Genomic DNA, 19400 nt, shown 5'->3' on the forward strand with positions numbered 1-19400 from the left:
CAGTCGATCAGGTATATGAAGACGAGCAGCAAAGGCAGTCCTCAGGGAATGTGCATGCGACCTTGGAACGGACAGCTCACGGAAGAACCCCGACCAGACCTAAGAGGAGGCGTGTAGTGGTGATAGGGGATTCCCTACTGAGGGGAACAGAAGCAGTGATCTGTGGGCCTGACAAGATGTCTCGGGAAGTGTGCTGTCTCCCCGGGGCCAAGATCCAAGATGTAACTGAACGACTGCAAGGAATCATAAAACCCACTGACAAATACCCCTTCCTCTTGGTTCATGTGGGAACCAATGACACCGCAAGCAATAGCCTCCAGAAGATCAAAAGAGATTACGAGGCTCTGGGCAGGAAATTGAAGCAATTAAATGCACAAATTGTCATCTCATCTGTCCTCCCAGTTGAACGACGTGGCCCAGGGAGAGAGGGAAAAATAGTGGAAGTGAACAACTGGCTTCGCAAATGGTGTAAACAGGAACGGTTTGGATTCTTAGATCACGGAATGCAGTTTCTTGAAGATGGACTTCTGGCAAGCGATGGGCTGCACCTCACAACGGTTGGGAGGAATGTTTTTGCAAAAAATCTCAGAAACCTCATCAGGAGGGCTTTAAACTGACTAATGTGGGGGAGGGAGACAGTGCTCCTGAAGGTAGGAGTCTATCAATTGATGATCATCCAAATGTCATAGACCGAATGGAGCAAACAGCATGCAGACCTAGTGGTGGGAGGAAAAAATCCTTAAATAAGAGACACGGGGGAATGATTAATGGACTTCAATGTCTGTACACTAATGCGCAAAGTATGGGAAATAAACAAGATGAGCTTGAGCTCTTGGTACAGCAAACTAAATATGACATAATAGGAATCACTGAAACCTGGTGGGATAAGTCCCACGATTGGAATGTAATAATGGAGGGATACAATCTATTTCAGAGAAACAGACCAGACAAGAAAGGAGGAGGAGTGGCATTATATGTCAGGGATGTGTATACCTGTGAAGAGATCCAAGATTTAGAACCTCAAAGCCAAAGTGAGAGCATTTGGGTCAAAATTAAGGGAGAGAAGAATAACAGTGACCTCATTGTGGGAGTTTACTATAGATCCCCAAGCCAAACGGAGGACATAGATGATGCCTTCCTGGAACAGATGGCCAAGCATGCAAAAGGAAGGGAGATAGTAGTAATGGGGGACTTCAATTACCCAGATATTTGTTGGATGTCAAACTCAGCCAAGAGCATAAGGTCAAACAGATTCCTCACTGGCCTTGCAGACAACTTCATTGTCCAGAAAGTGGGAGAAGCAACAAGAGGAACAGCCATTTTAGATCTGGTCCTAACCAATGTTGATGACCTGGTTAGTGGGGTAGAAGTGGAAGGATCATTAGGCGCGAGTGATCATGCTCTTCTGAAGTTTACTATACAGCGGAAAGGAGCAGCCAAGCATACTAGGACTCAATTTCTCGACTTTAAGAAAGCCGACTTCATAAAACTTAGGGAAGTGCTTGGTGAGATCCCATGGACAGTAATACTAAAAGGAAAGGGAGTTCATGATGGTTGGGAGTTTGTTAAGAGGGAGATAGTAAAAGCACAACTTCAGGCAATACCAATGAGACGGAAACATGGAAGGTGCCTAAAGAAGCCAGGGTGGCTATCTAAAGAACTTTTAACTGAGTTAAGATTAAAAAAGGATGTGTACAAAAAATGGAAAAGGGGGGAAACCACCAAAGAGGAATTCAAACAAATAGCCAGCACGTGTAGACACAAAGTCAGAAAAGCTAAAGCACAGAATGAACTCAGGCTTGCTAGAGAGGTTAAAAGCAACAAAAAAGGCTTTTATGGGTATGTTCGTAGCAAAAGGAAGAACAAAGAAACAGTGGGGTCACTCAGAGGAGAAGATGGTGAAATGCAAACAGGGGACACAGAAAGGGCTGAACTCCTCAATGCCTTCTTTGCCTCAGTCTTCTCCGATAAAGAAAACAATGCCCGACCTGAAGAATTTGGAGCAAATGATTCAGCAGAGGAAACACAGCCCAGAATAACTAAGGAGATAGTACAAGAATACTTGGCTAGTCTAGATGTATTCAAGTCTCCAGGGCCAGATGAACTGCATCCAAGAGTATTAAAAGAACTGGCAGATGTGATTTCAGAACCACTGGCAGTCATCTTTGAGAATTCCTGGAGAACAGGCGAAGTCCCGGCAGACTGGAGGAGGGCAAATGTTGTCCCTATTTTCAAAAAGGGGAAAAGAGAGGACCCAAATAATTACCGCCCAGTCAGTCTGACATCAATACCAGGGAAGATTCTGGAGCAGATCATTAAGCAAACAGTCTGTGAGCACCTAGAAAGGAATGCTGTGATCACCAATAGTCAGCATGGATTTCTGAAAAATAAGTCATGTCAGACTAACCTGATCTCGTTTTTTGACAGAATTACAAGCCTGGTAGATGAAGGGAACGCAGTGGATGTAGCCTACCTTGATTTCAGCAAGGCATTTGACAAGGTGCCCCATGATATTCTTGTAAAGAAGCTGGTAAAATGCGGTCTTGACTTTGCTACCACTCAGTGGATTTGTAACTGGCTGACTGACCGAACCCAAAGGGTGCTCATCAATGGTTCCTCTTCATCCTGGAGAAGAGTGACTAGTGGGGTGCCACAGGGTTCTGTCTTGGGCCCGGTCTTATTCAACATCTTTATCAACGACTTGGATGATGGACTCAAGGGCATCCTGATCAAATTTGCAGATGACACCAAACTGGGAGGGGTGGCTAACACCCCAGAGGAGAGGATCACACTTCAAAACGACCTTGACAGATTAGAGAACTGGGCCAAAACAAACAAGATGAATTTTAACAGGGAGAAATGTAAAGTATTGCACTTGGGCAAAAAAAATGAGAGGCACAAATACAAGATGGGTGACACCTGGCTTGAGAGCACTACATGTGAAAAGGATCTAGGAGTCTTGGTCGACCACAAACTTGACATGAGCCAACAGTGTGACGCGGCAGCTAAAAAAGCCAATGCAATTCTGGGCTGCATCAATAGGAGTATAGCATCTAGATCAAGGGAAGTAATAGTGCCACTGTATTCTGCTCTGGTCAGACCTCACCTGGAGTACTGTGTCCAGTTCTGGGCACCACAGTTCAAGAAGGACATTGACAAACTGGAACGTGTCCAGAGGAGGGCAACCAAAATGGTCAAAGGCCTGGAAACGATGCCTTATGAGGAACGGCTAAGGGAGCTGGGCATGTTTAGCCTGGAGAAGAGGAGGTTAAGGGGTGATATGATAGCCATGTTCAAATATATAAAAGGATGTCACATAGAGGAGGGAGAAAGGTTGTTTTCTGCTGCTCCAGAGAAGCGGACACGGAGCAATGGATCCAAACTACAAGAAAGAAGATTCCACCTAAACATTAGGAAGAACTTCCTGACAGTAAGAGCTGTTCGACAGTGGAATTTGCTGCCAAGGAGTGTGGTGGAGTCTCCTTCTTTGGAGGTCTTTAAGCAGAGGCTTGACAACCATATGTCAGGAGTGCTCTGATGGTGTTTCCTGCTTGGCAGGGGGTTGGACTCGATGGCCCTTGTGGTCTCTTCCAACTCTATGATTCTATGATTCTATGATTCTATGATTCTATGATTTCTGCCCTCACCTTTCTTCCCCCAATGCTGCTTGGATCGGCTGGTCTGCTTTGTGGTGCTCTGTCTCTGGAAGAGCCGGCGCTGTGCGGCGGATGCATTCCTTGTGCCTGTTTCAGAATTACCGTATTTTTCGCTCTATAACATGCACCCGACCATAACACGCACGTAGTTTTTAGAGGAGGAAAATCCGTAGGCATGCCACCCATAGGCATTCCCTCCATAACACGCACAGACATTTCCCATTACTTTCTAGGAGGAAAAAAGTGAGTGTTATGGTGCAAAAAATACGGTAATCAACTTGTAACTGGGATAATCTGATTTGCTATGCTGTAGTGGGAGGGGGGCTTGTGGATGCTAATATCACCGACTTCCTGCTCTGGTTTTCCTGGTGCTCAGAACTGGCTCCAACTTCCATCTTTCCATGGGGTTGTATAATATATAAATGCAAACTCTCCCACAGCCTCCTTCCCTACAAACCCTCTTAAGTGCTGAGATTGGCAGAGGGTGCCCTCTTGGTATTCCCTCTACCCTTGCAGGCTCAGGGGGGCGATTACCCAGGAGAGGGCCTACTCTGCGGTGGCCCCTAAGTCAAGACCACAGAGTTGCGCTTGGCTCCTTCATTGTGCGGCCTCCGAAGGATGCTGAAGACGCAACTCTTTGCCCTGTGTTTTAATGGTGGGACCTGAGGGCAAAGAAGGGTGTGTAACAGACAAATAAAAATTAGGAGTGAAACTCTCCCACCTCTCCACTCTCAGAGCTACAGTTCCCAGTGTGGTTTTAACAATCCCATCCCTCTTCCCAGAGAACTTTGGGAACTGTAGCTCTCAGCACCCTTTCCTTCTAAGGGAGCCTGCTCCATCCACTTCATCGTTTTGGCTGATCTTTCTTGATCCTCTTTCCAGCTCCACAGTATCACTTTTGAGATTACGCAAGTCTTCCAAAAGCAGTCACACCACAGACTTAATGATCCTGTTCGAGGGAGGGTTCTGGATTGGGGCGATAGTGTTGGGAGGGAGGGGAAGGATCTCACCCTTTCCTCCTGTAGTGCTGAAGTTTTCTGTGGGGGAAATGGTGCAAGAGTAACGGTCTAACTTGGGTCAGCAAACCTTTTCAGCAGGGGGCCTTTTCCCACTGTCCCTCAGACCTTGTGGGGGGCCGGACTATATTCTGAAGGTGGAAAATGAACGAATTCCTATGCCCCACAAATCACCCAGAGATGCATTTTAAATAAAACCACAGATTCTACTCATGTAAAAACACCCTGATTCCCTGACTTTGCACAGGCCGGGTTGAGAAGGCGATTGGGCCAGATCCGGCCCCTGGGCCTTAGTTTGCCTACCCATGGTCTAACTCTCCTGCTGTGATAGCCTGGGAATCCGATTCAGAGGCTGAACCGGAGGAATCCCAGCCTGCACAGGAGTCCCCGCCTCCAGGGCCGGCTGAACTGGGGCAGGGCCTTGGATCTGAAGCACCGGCACCTGTGCCGGATCCTCAGGAGCAGGCACCAGGTGATGGCTCCGGAGGTGATTGAAGACACAGTGCCTACAGGTGCGCCTCTCCCAGCCCTGTCAGGGGAAGGTGAGTCTCCCCCTGGGTCCAGTAACCCTCCAGCCTCTCCTGAGCTGCAGAGGCTCAGGGCAGAGAGGCGGAGGGAACTGGTTTCTCCCAGGAGGAGTGCTCTCCTTAAGGCCAGGAGAGGCGGATCCCCTGGGGGCCGGGGCCGCCCCTGGCCTCAGAGAAGATAAAGGTGAGGCAGCCCGGTCCCAGGTTGCGGGAGCAACGTCGTTGAAGAGCTGTTTCGGCCAGCACCCTGTCCTGTTCCTCGAGAGTTCCTGTCCTTGCCCTGCTCCTCGCCCTGGACCCCACTTCGCCTGTGGAGGACCGTCTGCTGACCCTCGACTCAGGTCCTGGACCTCGCCCCACGGTAACCTCCCCCAGGGACCAGCACACCTGCCCTTCCCTGCCCCAATCCTGGCACTGCCATCCTGATCCGAATCACATTTTCAGCTCAACAGTTTTCCTCAACGAAGCTGCATTGCTGGTCTCAATCAAAGTTTCTTAAAAATAAAAAAGATTTTATTGACGTAAATTAAACTGAGGCAATAAACATAACAGAAGTACAAAACAACAACAGCACACTATATATCTGGAGGAGACTTAATGTTAGGTTGGGAGAGAGAGTACAAGGGGTTGGAGTAGATCACCCTGTGGATCCCTTCCAACTCTACAATTTTATGATTAGGAAAGACAAATCTCATGCCATAGTAGGGGAAAGGGATTCCTGTGTTGCCTGAACTTTAGTATGTGAAATAAAATCCCACCAAAGAGCACAGAATTTTTCAAGGACCCACAAGCCTTTGGCAACACATAATTTATGAGGTTTTGGTTTTTATATCAAAGCAAAAGTCACAAGTCCTTTAAAGTTTTCCATTTGGGGGCAATTGAGGTTCTGGCAGCTGCTAGCGTCCCTGTAGAGAGTTCCCGAGAGCTGAAACCTTTCAGTCGATCAGTCCATAGATTTAGTAATAAAAGCTGTGGTGAAGTTGAAATAGGTTGTTTACGTATTTTGGTCACTTCTTGACAAACCGCTGTCCAAAATCTGAATACCTGTGGGGCAGTGTCACCACAGGTGGGAAAAGGTTCCTCTTTCAATTCTCCCCCCCCTTTTTTTGGGGGGGGTAAGCTCATCTGTGTAGTAATAGTGTGAAGTTTGGCTCTTAGATGACTTTGGAAGTATAATAATAATAATAATAATAATAATAATAATAATAATAATAATAATTTATTTGTATCCCGCCCTCCCCAGCCGAAGCCGGGCTCAGAGCGGCTAACAACAGTAAAATAATACAGCATTCTAAAATCTATTCATTATAAAATCAGTTCAAATCAAATTAATGGCAACCATCGGGATAGAGTTCTGTGAGGATTACAGAAGGAGGGGGTCAGACTGCACCTTGGCCAAAGGCCTGGTGGAACAGCTCTGTCTTGCAGGCTCTACAGAAAGATGTCAAGCCCCACAGGGCCCTAGTCTCTTGTGACAGAGCGTTCCACCAGATTGGGGCCACAGCCGAAAAAGCCCTGGCTCTGGTTGAGGCCAGTCTAACCTCCCTGTGGCCTGGGATCTCCAAGATGTTTTTGTTTGAAGACCGTAAGGTCCTCTGTGGGACATACCAGGAGAGGCGGTTCCGTAGGTACGAGGGTCCTAGGCCGTATAGGGCTTTAAAGGTCAAAACCAGCACCTTAAACCTGACCCTGTACCCCATCGGGAGCCAGTGCAGCTGGTATAGCACCAGGTGAATGTGATCCTGCAGAGAGGACCCCGTAAGGAGTCTCGCCGTGGCATTCTGCACCCACTGGAGTTTCTGGGTCAGTCTCAAGGGCAGCCCCGCATAGAGCGAGTTACAATAATCAAGCCTGGAGGTGACCGTCGCATGGATCACTGTGGCCAGATCAGGGTGAGAGAGGTAAGGAGCCAACTGCTTAGAGACAATTCGTTAGAAAAGGAGAGTAGGGTTCGATGAAACCTCCTGTTCAGAGGCAGTATACGTTTTGAGTACCAGCTGCTAGGTAGGAGATATCCTGTTGGGCCAATATCCTGCCTCTGGGCTTTTGGCTGACCAGGATGGGAAATGGGTTATTGGAGTAGACGGACCTTTAGGCTGCCTGCTTTTATCTATCATGTGTGTATCACATTGCCTCCCTCGTCTCTCCCAGTCTAGAATAACATTTCCCGCCCCCTGCTAACCTAAAAAGACAACCCCTGCTCTTAATTCCTTACCAAACTGTCAGTGTGAAACACTTTGACAAATGCTGTATATGAGAGGTGTCCTGCCAACATATTTTTTCTTCCTTGGTAATTTGAAATTGGCATTGATTTAAATATTAGTTATTAGTATTTTTCACTCTATAAGAAGCACCAGACCATAAGACGCACCTAGTTTTTAGAGGAGGAAAACAAGAAAAAAATATTCTGAATTTCAGAACCCAGGACAACAAGAGGGATCGCTGCGCAGCGAAAGCAGCGATCCCTCGTGCTGTTCTGGCTTCTGGGATAGCTGCACAGCCTGCATTCGCTCCATAAGACGCACACACATTTCCCCTTACTTTTTAGGAGGGAAAAAGTGAGTCCTATAGAGCAAAAAATACGGTACTTAAAAAACGAAGATTCCAGGGGTGTGGGAGAGCTACCTGATGCTTGCCTCCAAATCTGTATTCCTCGCGCATTTGAAGAGGGCGCGAAAAGGGTGGGATTCCATCCCTTGGTTGTTTTCCTGAGAATTACACATTTTTGCCTCACTCTCCCCAACCTTTCGTCTTCCTGAGTAAATCCATAACGAAACGAACCGGAGGTCCTCCTTCCTCTCTTGTTGACTGTTGTGGGTGTCATACTTGCTCCATTAAGCAGCAGAGGAAGAAAGAATTTCCCCAATTAGCGTGCTAATTAATTTCAGACACCCCTCCCCCCCTTTCCCAAAGCAAGTTGCCTTCAAAACTAAGGCTTTTTAAAAAGGCATTCTTGGAGATACGTTTGCAGAAAGGATCCTCCTTTCCCTGCAACCTCCCACCTTTGCCCACAAAATTTCCATAGTAAGGGGGGGCGGGATAACTGTAAACAGCCAGGGGGTGTTTTAAAATGTTGTTGCTCCAGTGGTGAACATGCTTTTTTGCAAAAAGGGGTGGCAGTGAGAATGAAGGTGCTCTGTGCTGCTGCCTCCTCAGAGAAGGCCTGGAAACAGCCTCTGCATTCACCCTGGGGAAACCGTTGCATCATAAGTCTGGCGTCTGTTGCAATACACCTCAGAGTGTTCCAGTCAGTCTTGGGGGCACAGGCTTCTTTGTCCCAGGGTGGGGACATGATTTCAAGCGGGGGGGGGGTGAACTGGAGGGCAGCAAGCTTGCATCAGTTTAACATTCCCCCAGGATTAAGTAGCTGCACCGGTGAGGAAGGTTTTCATTGCCAAGCCAGCGAACCGGGGCAACAAGGGGTTGCGTTTCCCTCTCTAAAACCTGGTTGGGGTTCTGGGGTGTTTCTGTAATACAGCAGAGAAGCTGAAACGCCATTGCTCTGATGGTGAGCGGTTAACTTTTGTTCCTTAAATTGGAAGTTTCTGTGCATGTCTTTATTTTGGTCTATTCCATCTTCAAGGGACACGGGTGGCCTGGTGGGTTAAACCACTGAGCCTAGGACTTGCCGATCAGAAGGTCGGCGGTTCGAATCCCCACGACGGGGTGAGCTCCCGTTGCTCAGTCCCTGCTCCTGTCAACCTAGCAGTTTGAAAGCATGTCAAAGTGCAAGTAGATAAATAGGTACCCCTCTGGTGGGAAGGTAAACAGCGTTTCCGTGCGCTGCTCTGGTTTGCCAGAAGAGGCTTAGTCATGCTGGCCACATGACCCGGAAGCTGTCTGCGGACAAACGCCGGCTCCCTCGGCCTATAGAGCGAGATGAGTGCGAAACCCCAGAGTCAGTCACGACTGGACCTAATGGTCAGGGGTCCCTTTGCCTTTACCTTTATTCCATCTTCAAGCACTCAGCTTCATTGGATATGCATAATACCAGAATTTGGGGGGCATCCAGTGAAGCTCTGGTTGGCCACTGTGCGGACAGGATGCTGGACTAGATGGGCCATTGGCCTCATCCAGCCGGGTTCTTCTTATGTTCTGTGTCCTCACAACGACCCTGTGGGGTTGGCCCAATATCACTTGGTGAGCTTATGGCTGGTGTGGCGGCGGGGTTTTTGAATGTGGGCCTCCCTAGTACAGCTTTCTCCATATGGGTGCCTAACAGGTATTTTGGATTGCACCAGGTTGGCAAGATCTGCCCAGGAGCAGCCAATGTGTTGTTGGATTCTAGCCCCAGCCACCCCTCCCCAAGCCAACATGGCCAAAAGTCAGGGAGGGTGGGAGCTGTGTGGTCCAGTGACCACGTTGGCTTTCCATGTGCTCGGCAACACAGTTACTGCAGGTTTCTTCCAGCCTATGATTAAAAAATAAATAAATGACTGCCAATGCACCAAATTTCAACCCTGCAATGAGAAAAGCTGAATTCTGAAGCCCTGTGAATTGGGCAAATGTGCGTCTCTTCCACCCTGCACTCCTGTATTTCTTCCATGAGAACTGAGCACAGTGTTGTTTCCTTTTGAGGAAACAGGCGCAGGAATCGGAGGATGAAAGTATCTCCCCGATCACAGAGAAGGGGTGATGTGCCCACCAGTCCTGTTAACTGTCTGCTCAGAAGTAAATCCTGTGTCCAATGGGGCTTCCTCCCATGTAAACGTAGGCAATAGAATTGCATACTTAAATCGTTTCTAATTTATGCATAGCATTCACTTCAAAGTTGTATGTACCTTATCTCTTCTTCCTCTTGTGCTTCGCTGCAGTTTCCTTTTGGCCGCCGCATTCCCTGTGACATCTACTGGCACGGTGTCTCGTTTCACGATAATGCCATCTACTCGGGCCAAGTCAACAAATTTCCAGGTAATAGTTTTATTTGCGTCACTCATTTAAAAGAAGCAGTTGTACAAGGGAAGAGGGGGGAGCCCTTTGTGGTGTTTTCTGTCTGAAAGGTTGTCTCATGGGAGAAGGAGCAAGCTCCTAGGACCAAAACCAGCTCCATTAATTAGATCCGCACTTCGTTTTTCCTCCATTCACCTAACGCTTCTTCAGTTGACCCTCTTCTCCCTTAAAAAGACCAAACCGTTTTATGTGTACAGTGGACGCAGCGTCCGCAACCTGCAGTGGCACTTCTGCGCACGCACGGGTTGTGATTTGGTGCTTATGCGCAAAGCATGATTTAGCGCTTCTGCGCATGCGTGACCGCTGAAACCCGGAAGTAACCCGTACCAGTACTTCGGCGGTCCGCAACCCGAAAAAACGCAACCTGAAGCATCTATAACCCGAGGTATGACTGTAACTGGAACTGTTCTGCCAGATTCCTGGCCATGTATAAAACCAACACTGAATACCAGCCTGCGAAAACTTGTCCTTTTCATGCACGATTTAGCTCCTGGCTGGCATTTACCGCCTCTTGTCCAGGGGTGCAAAACTTCAGGCCTGGGATTCCTCCCCAGGCTGTACCCCCTTTTCCCCTGGCTGCCCCTTTCACGGACCCTGATCTGCACCTTTCTTAAGCGGACGAGAATGTGTCCCTGAGCAATGTCTCTTACTTGCTGGGATAAGATGGAGCACAGGGAGGGGAGCATGGGTGCAGAGGCTAGCCTGCTGGTTGGTCAATGGTAAAATTTTCACTCATTGCCCAAAATGCTGTGGTAGCCTAAATTGGCTCTCATACTGGAAGTGGCCACACTGGTCTACCCTGGCTGCTGGTGCCCCTCAAGGTGTCAGTCATTGGAGAGGGGGTGTTTGTGTGATTTCCTAGCCAGTTTTGGTGTATTGGTTAAAGTGCCAGAGTCAGACCTGGGACAGATCAGGGTTCAAATCCCCACTTGGCTGTGAAGCTTACCTGGTGTGGCCTTGGAGGGGCCAGTCACTGCCTCTCTCAGCCCAGCCTACCTCACAAGGTAGTTGTGAGGATTAAATGAGAAAGGGGAAAAACCACATACACCACCTTGAGACAGAAACACAAAACATGTAGTAAAAGCAAGAACAGAACAGAACAAAACAAAACAATGACCACCCCCACTGAACTGAACTGCGACAATTCTAGTCTCAGAAGGAAAGCTCAGACAGGTTCCCCCCCCATAGATTATTTTTAAAGAGAAGAGGGGGGTTTTAGTCAACCTTTTCCTAATATTAGGTCTATCAAACTTCTTAAAGCTCCCTTACTTCTCCTTTAATCTCTACCTGAATCCGGTTAAGTAAGAGCTAAGCGCCCAAGATATTGATTCATCACAGCTCTCAGCTCTTTCCGTTTATTGCGTTCTGCAAAGAGCTGTCAGGCTTTGCTCCCTTGGAATAGAGTTGGCAGGAAGGCAGCTCCCCCCAGTGCCAAACTTAATGAAACTCTGAAGTTTGGTTTCTCTGCTAGCTCTGACGATCAGCCAACTTGGCTGCCTCTTCTCCCGTAGGAAAGAAAGCTCTGTGGCAGGATAGGTGTTCGGTCCCTGCTTTCGTCCTTGCATGGGGTAAGCAAGCAAGCAGCAACAAAACAGGATAGTATTGGGCAGTGTCAGCCTCTGGCCAATTGGGCAAAACCTTCCCCAATAGATGATCATGTTAGATGACTTACACTGTTGGGATGCAGCCAAGGAATCAGGGGCAATTTGCAGATCCCCAGCTGGTTCCAGCCCACTGGCCGGTATCCAGTCCTTGGATCAGCATGAAACTGCGACCTGAGCTTCAGCAGTCTTCAGAAGCTGGGCACGCACACTCAGCAGAGTAAACGCACAACAGAAGTGGCAGGAGAGGCATATGCGAGCATATTTGCAAGCAGTTTATTCAGCATACATCAGGACAAAAGGAAACATGTCTTCTCTCCTTCATGTCCAAAGCAAGACAGCAAAGCAAAAGCTATACACAAACGGAAGTTCCCAGCAAGCTGTGTTGGAGTGTAAACAGGTATGTGACACACAACAGTCATGCCTGTTCCTTAAGGTGTAACGGAAGTATTCTAACATACACTTGGGGATTCCTTAGGAAACGGTTGGCAGCTGGTGCAGAATTTGGTGACCAGGTTTCTCACCAGGGTAAGACATTCTGAGCACAGAACGCCTATTCCTGGCCTGACCGCACTGCCTGCCAATTAGTTTCCGGGCCCAAGTCAAAGTGCTGGTTTTGACCCACAAAGCCTTATGTGGCTCAGGACCCAAATATCTCAAGGACTGCCTCTCCCCATATGACCAACCAAGGCTCTGCAACAATCTTCTGAGGCTGTTCTCTGTGGACCTGATCCGTGGGAGGCCTGGAGGGCAGCAACAGTCAGTGGTGGTTCCCTTCTTGTGGAACGCTCTCCCCAGGGAGGCTAACCTGGACCCTTCACTACATATATTTTTAGGTGCCAGATAGAAACGTTTAATTTTCTCTAGACCCATTGGCTTTTAATTATCTGTGGCCTTCTTCGGTGGGTGGGATGTTTTAAACCTGCCTTTTAAAAACAGGGTTGTCGTTTCAATTTTTCTTCATTAATATGCTGGTTTTAATGTATGTGCTTGTTTCTTTTGTAAGTTGCTTCAAGTTTTATTTTATTTTTAATAAAAAAGTGACCAATACCTTTAAATAGCAACATGATCAGAGATTGGAGGGCATGAATGACAGCTGAAAAATTGAGCAGGAAAACCGTGTGGCGTTTGCTCCATTGTGGCGTCCTTTGTCATGCAATGCTGTGCATGTCTACTCAGAAGTAAGGCCTCTTTAGCTCAATGGAAAGTGTGTGCATTCTTACAGTCACTTCCTGAGAGAGAGGTTCCGCTGCATTCAGCATAATGTCTCCTGAGTGCAGCTTTTTCTAACAAGGTTTCTGCAGGCTTCCTGGATTATGTGTTTGATGAGATTGATGAGTGTTGCCCCCCCCCCAAAGCACCCAGAGGCTGCTGTGTAAGCAAAAGCTGCCTTAGCACAGCCATACCTTGGTACTCGTACACCTTGGCTCCCGAACGTCTGGAAATAAATGTCGGTTTTCAAACATTTTTTGGAAGCCGAAGATCTGACGCGGCTTCCTCTTCAGTACAGGAAGCTCTTGCAGCCAATTGGACACTGCACCTTGGTTTATGAACCGTTTTGGGAGTCGAACCGACTTCCAGAACAGATTACATTTGAGTACCAAGGTGCGACTGTAGCTGTGCATGGGCTTTGAAGCCTTTGCAAAATAAAACAGAGGTCACCATTTATTATCTTTTGATATTCTCAAATAATTATTATCAATAACTATCAAAAGTTATTATTATAAGTAATGCAAGAGGTGGTTGAAGGTAGAAGGCTCTCCGTCATTGTAAGCAGAAATTGGATGGCTACCTGTCAGGGGATTTCTTAGCCGTGATTCCTGCATTGCTGGGGTTGGGCTAGATGACCTTGGGGTGCCTTCCACCTCTGCTCTTTCCTTCTCCGTTCTGCTTCCCTATAAAGCAGAGACAGGGAACAGGGGGCCTTCCAGATCCTGTTGGACTCCAAGTCCCATCATCCCCAGCCAGCGCTGCCAACCGTGGGGGATGATGGGAGTTGGAGTCCCGTGACTTGTGGGGCCGGGTGCTGCTGAGAGCCTGGCTGCTCAGAGGCCTTGATCCCACCAATTGCCAGCTGCTGGGGAGCAGGAGAGGGCGAAGGCCGCTGCCTCCTCTATGTCCTGTCAGGGGGGGGGGGATCCCTAGCGTGGCCCCTGGGAGAAACTCTGGTGCAGCCGGGCTCTTCTCACAACCGTGGCGCCGTCTTGGGCAGGGCAAGGTGTGAAAAGAGGGAGCAAGGCATTTCCCTCTGGTGCAGAAATTCTGCAGGTGGCAGGTCCAAAGTGCTCAAGAAACAAAACAAAACCCCTTTCCTAAAACAACGGGGCCAAGCTAACTAGAATAAATAAGTCTGTGGCCCAACAGAGGCCTGTGCGCCGCGACGGCCCTCATGCCTGACCACTGGCCATGCTGGCTGCAGGGAGAGGGAACCAAATCTTACTTGGGAGAGCTGCAGATTCCCCACCCCTGAAATAAATAAGTCAGTTTTGCTTATGAACTTGTATAGGTTCTCATGCAATCGTGGGTATTCAAGGGAGCAGCCAGCGATTTGTGTGTTGCCAAAGACATGAGCAGGAATTACATTCATGGAATTGCAAAGTTGGAAGGGACTCGCAAGGGCTATCTAGATAGTCCATCTTCCTGCAACGCAGGAATCACAGCTACTGATGACGCAACATCTACTGACCACAGCAAAGGCAGCCAGGCTTCTGAGGCCCAGCCAGACTGGAGAGGTCCAGCCACAAGGCAGCTAGAATAAGAGAACAATAATTAAAATCACAGGTACAGATAAGAGGAGGAAAGTGCTCAAGAAACAAAACAAAACCACTTTCCTAAAACAATGGGGCTAAGCTAACTAGAATAATAATAATAATAATAATAAATTTTATTTATATCCCGCCCTCCCCAGCCAAAGCCGGGCTCAGGGCAGCTAACAACAATAAAGCAGTACAAAAGTACAGCACAAACAACACTCTAAAATCATTCATTATAAAATTAATTCAAATCAAGCCAATGGCAACCATTGGGCCAGAGCTCCGCGAAGATTGCCGAGGGAGGAAGTCAGGCTGTGCCCTGGCCAAAGGCCTGGCGGAACAGCTCTGTCTTGCAGGCCCTGCGGAAAGATGTCAAGTCCCGCAGGGCCCTAGTCTCTTGTGACAGAGCGTTCCACTGGATCGGGGCCACAGCCGAAAAAGCCCTGGCTCTAGTTGAGGCCAGCCTAACTTCTCTGTGGCCTGGGACCTTCAAGAAGTTTTTATTTGAAGACCGTAAGTTTCTCTGTGGGGCATACCAGGAGAGGCGGTCCCATAGGTACGAGGGTCCTAGGCCGTATAGGGCTTTAAAGGTTAAAACCAGCACCTTAAACCTGATCCTGTACTCCACCGGGAGCCAGTGCAGCTGGTATAGCACCGGGTGAATGTGATCTCGCAGCGAAGACCCCGTAAGGAGTCTCGCTGCAGCATTCTGCACCCGCTGGAGTTTCTGGGTCAGTCTCAAGGGCAGCCCCACGTAGAGCGAGTTACAATAATCAAGCTTGGAGGTGACCGTCGCGTGGTTCACAGTGGCTAGGTCAGGATGAGAGAGGTAAGGAGCCAACTGCTTAGCTTGGCGGAGATGGAAAAATGCCGCCTTTGTTATAGCTGCAATCTGCACCTCCATGGAAAGGGAGGTGTCGAAGATTACACCCAAACTCTTAACGGACGGTGCTGGCACTAATTGCGCCCCCGCAAGAGATGGGAGTTGCCCCCCCAATCCCATATCGTCCCGTCCCAGCCACAGGACCTCTGTCTTTGAAGGATTTAGCTTCAACTGGCTCCCACGTAACCATCCAGCCACAGCTTCCAAACATCTGGTCAGTGTGTCTGGGGCCGAGTCAGGATGGCCGTCCATCAACAGATAGAGTTGGGTGTCATCGGCAGACTGATGGCAACCCAGCCCAAAACTCCGGACAAGCTGGGCGAGGGGGCGCATAAAGATGTTGAAAAGCATCGGGGAGAGTATCGCACCCTGAGGTACTCCACACACCAAGGAGTGGTGCGATGACAATTCCCCCCCAAGCGCCGCCCTCTGTCCCCGACCAGAGAGAAATGAATAAATAAGTCTGTGGCCCTCCAGAGGCTTGTGCTCCGTAACGGCCCTCATGCCCGACCACTGGGCAAGCTGGCTGCAAGGAGCACATTTGGAGGAGCACCCTTGTCCTAGACCCTTGCTCACAGCTGCCCTTCTTCCTCAGGCATGACCGAAACGGTCCGGAAGATCCCCTTGACCCTTGCCATGCGGATGATGCAGGAACTGTTCCCCGCGGAGTATGACTTCTACCCACGCTCCTGGATCCTGCCAGAGGAGTTCCCCATTTTTCTCGCAGAGGTGGGCTGTCCTCGCTAAGGTCTTTGAAATTTGAAAGAAGTTGGTATTTTAGCATGGCACTGCCCAGTTTGGAACTCTCTGCCTTTTGATACCAGGCAGGTGTCTTCGTTCTACTTCATTGTTCGGCGCTTGCAAAAAGCTTCCTTTCTTCCAGCTTGCCTAGATATTTGGAATGCTGATGTTACTGTTTTTAGTTTATCACTGATTTTAATTCTTTAAAGTGTTTTAAATCATTGTTGTTAATTATTTTTATCGACAATTTTCTTGTTTTATCTTTTTCTGTGCCAGCCAGCCTGAGATTTTATTTTATGATCAAGCAGTGTGTACGTTCTTTGTCTCCCCCACCCCAAAGAATTTTGGCAGCCATGGTTTGTTTCTCATAGGGCTACAGTTCCCAGCACCCTTAGTCAGCTACAGTCCCCAGGGTGAAGCCATGTGCATTGAAGTGGTGCTTTAAATTTATTGTGTGACTGTGACCCCTTTTTTCTGGGCTTACAACTTGGAAAGGGTGGCTCTGGCACCACCTTCCCCTGGCCCTTTGCCCAGGTGCACCTGAACCAGAATGCATTGTGGAGGGAACCTTTTACTCGCCTTTCCAACTGGTGTAGCCCCCAACTAAGCACCACTGCTTCCACAACCTAAGGCCTCGTGGGCCAGATCTGGCCCAATTGCCTTCTAAATCACCTTCTTACCTCTCTCGCCCTGGTCTGGCCGCAGTGATCCATGCGACTGACACCTCCAAGCTTGATTATTGTAACTCGCTCTATGCGGGGCTGCCCTTGAAGCTGACGCAGAAGCTCCAGCAGGTGCAGAATGCCACGGCGAGGCTCCTTACAGGGTCCTTGCCGCGGGATCACATTCATTCAGTGCTTTACCAGCTGCACTGGCTCCTGGTGGAGTACAGGGTCAGGTTTAAGGTGCTGGTTTTGACCTTTAAAGCCCTATGTAGCCTAGGACCCTCGTACCTATGGGACCGCCTCTCCTGGTATGCCCCGCAGAGGACCTTACTGTCTTCAAACAAAAACACCTTGGAGATCCTGGGCCACAGGGAGGTTAGGCTGACCTCAACCAGAGCCAGGGCCTTTTTGGCTGTGGCCCCAATCTGGTGGAACGCTCTGTCACAAGAGACCAGGGCCCTGTGGGACTTGACATCTTTCTGCAGGGTCTGCAAGACAGAGGTGTTCCACCAGGCCTTTGGTTTGGACTCAGTCTGACCCTTATGTTTCTGCCCCCCTTACGGTTTTGATCCATGGGCTACTTTTAAAATGAGGCTGTATTTTAAATTGCATTTTAATCTATTTTGTTGTTGTCCCCCCCCCCTTTAAATTTTACTGACATTAGCAGCCTTGAGCCCAGCTCTGGCCAGGGAGGGCGGGGTATAAATAATAATAATAATAATAATAATAATAATAATTATTATTATTATTAAAAAAATCCGGTCCGCGGACGGTCTGGGAATCAGTGTGCTTTTACACAAGTAGAATGTGTGCTTTTATTTAAAATGCATCTCTGGGTTATTTGCGGGGTGTAGGAATTCGTTCATTTCCCCCCCTCCAAAATATAGTCCGGCCGCCCACAAGGTCTGAGGGACAGTGGACCGGCCCCCTGCTGAAAAAGTTTGCTGACTCCTGTTCTACGATATCTTCCCCACCCCCCTCACACCTGCCTTGGTAGAGGCTTTGATTTGCCTCTCTGGAAAAAAATAGGCAGATGGCTGATAAAACACTGCTGCATATGGTCCTCCGTCTGTGTTTGAGGGGAAAGTACTTCTTTGTTACTAAACATGACATTTTACGCCACATTCCTTCTCCCCCCCTTCTTTATATACTAATGCGGAGACAGTGTAATGAAACTGCCTGGAAGGTTCCTGGGGTGGGATATCCTGGGAACGGCCCTTTGCTGGTAGTTTGATGGTGCAACCCCACTTTCCACCCCACCCCTTAATAAAATAATGATTCTGGGTGATTCCCAAGAGTCCCCCCCCCCCAGTTAGCCCCACTTTCTCAAATATCATGGGGAGAAGGGGGTGGGGTGGGGGGTCCCCTGTGAAGAAAGTTTGCAGTTTTGGGGGCTTCTTAGTTTGTAGAAACGGTTAATGACAGGCGACATGAGAGTAGCTTCCATGCATGGGGTGGACAAAGTGGACAGAAATAATAATAATAATAATAATAATAATAATAATAATAATAATACTACAGTGGTATTTCTGTATGCGAATGGGATCCCTTCCGGAGCCCTGTTCGCATCCTGAAGTGAACACAACACGCGTCTGCGCGTGTGCGGGTCAAGATACGCCACTTCTGCGCATGCGCGTGATGTCATTTTGAACGTCTGCACATGCGCGAGCGGCGAAACCCGAAAGTAACGCGTTCCGTTACTTCTGGGTCGCCGTGGAGTGCAACCCGAAAATGCTTAACCTGAAGCAACTTTAACCCAAGGTATGACTGTAATAATAATTTATTTATACCCCGCCCATCTGGCTGGGTTTCCCCAGCCACTCTGGGCGGCTTCCAACCGAATATTAAAAACAATACAGCGTCAGACATTAAAAACTTCCCTAAACAGGGCTGCCTTCAGTTGTCTTTTAAAAGTAAAATAATTGAAAAAGGTTTTTCCTAACACTAGAACTCACGGGCTGCCAATGAAGCTGAATGTTGGGATATTTGGGGCAGAAGAAAGAAACTCCTTCACACAGAGAGAGTTAAACTATTATGGCATTTGGTCCCACAAGAGGCACCTGTGGCTTTAAAAGAGGACTGGGCACATTCATGGAGGAGGCGGCTATTGATGGCTACCAGCCACAATGGCTATGCTTTGCCCGCAAGAGGCAGCCATGGTTCTGAATGCCCATTGCTGGGTACCTCAGGAAGGGAGAGAGGGCTCTTGCCCTCGGGTCCTGCTTCTGGGTTTCCTGTGGTGGGCATGTGGGTGGCTGCACTAGATGGGCCCTTGGCTTGATCTGGCAGGCTCTTCTTACTTCATTTTATTTATTTCATAAAATTTACAGACCACTCGATTGTAGAAAAAACTTGAGGTTTACAAAAAAGATTAAAAGGTACAGGTAAAGGACCCCTGACAGTTAAGTCCAGTTCCAGACAACTCTGGGGTTGCGGCGCTCATCTCGCTTTACAGGCCGACGTTTGTCCGCAGACAGTTTTTCCAAGTCGTGTGGCCAGCATGACTAAGCCGCTTCTGGTGCAGCGGAACACTGAAACCAGAGCAGTGCACGGAAACGCCGTTTACCTTCCCGCTGGAGCGGTACCTATTTATCTACTTGTACTTGGA

General features: G+C 48.6%; 1 protein-coding gene across 1 annotated transcript in view; it reads left to right on the forward strand.

Annotated features, from left to right (window-relative positions):
• Positions 1-19400, forward strand: part of TTLL11 (tubulin tyrosine ligase like 11) — an 85353-nt gene that overhangs the window by 22062 nt on the left and 43891 nt on the right. The window contains exons 2-3 of the mRNA XM_053373663.1: positions 10014-10110; positions 15982-16115. Of these exons, the coding sequence (XP_053229638.1) occupies positions 10014-10110; positions 15982-16115 (231 nt within the window). The remainder of the gene's footprint in view (positions 1-10013; positions 10111-15981; positions 16116-19400) is intronic.

This window comes from Podarcis raffonei, chromosome Z (assembly GCF_027172205.1).
Source record: "Podarcis raffonei isolate rPodRaf1 chromosome Z, rPodRaf1.pri, whole genome shotgun sequence".
Classification (NCBI taxonomy): Eukaryota; Metazoa; Chordata; class Lepidosauria; order Squamata; family Lacertidae; genus Podarcis; species Podarcis raffonei.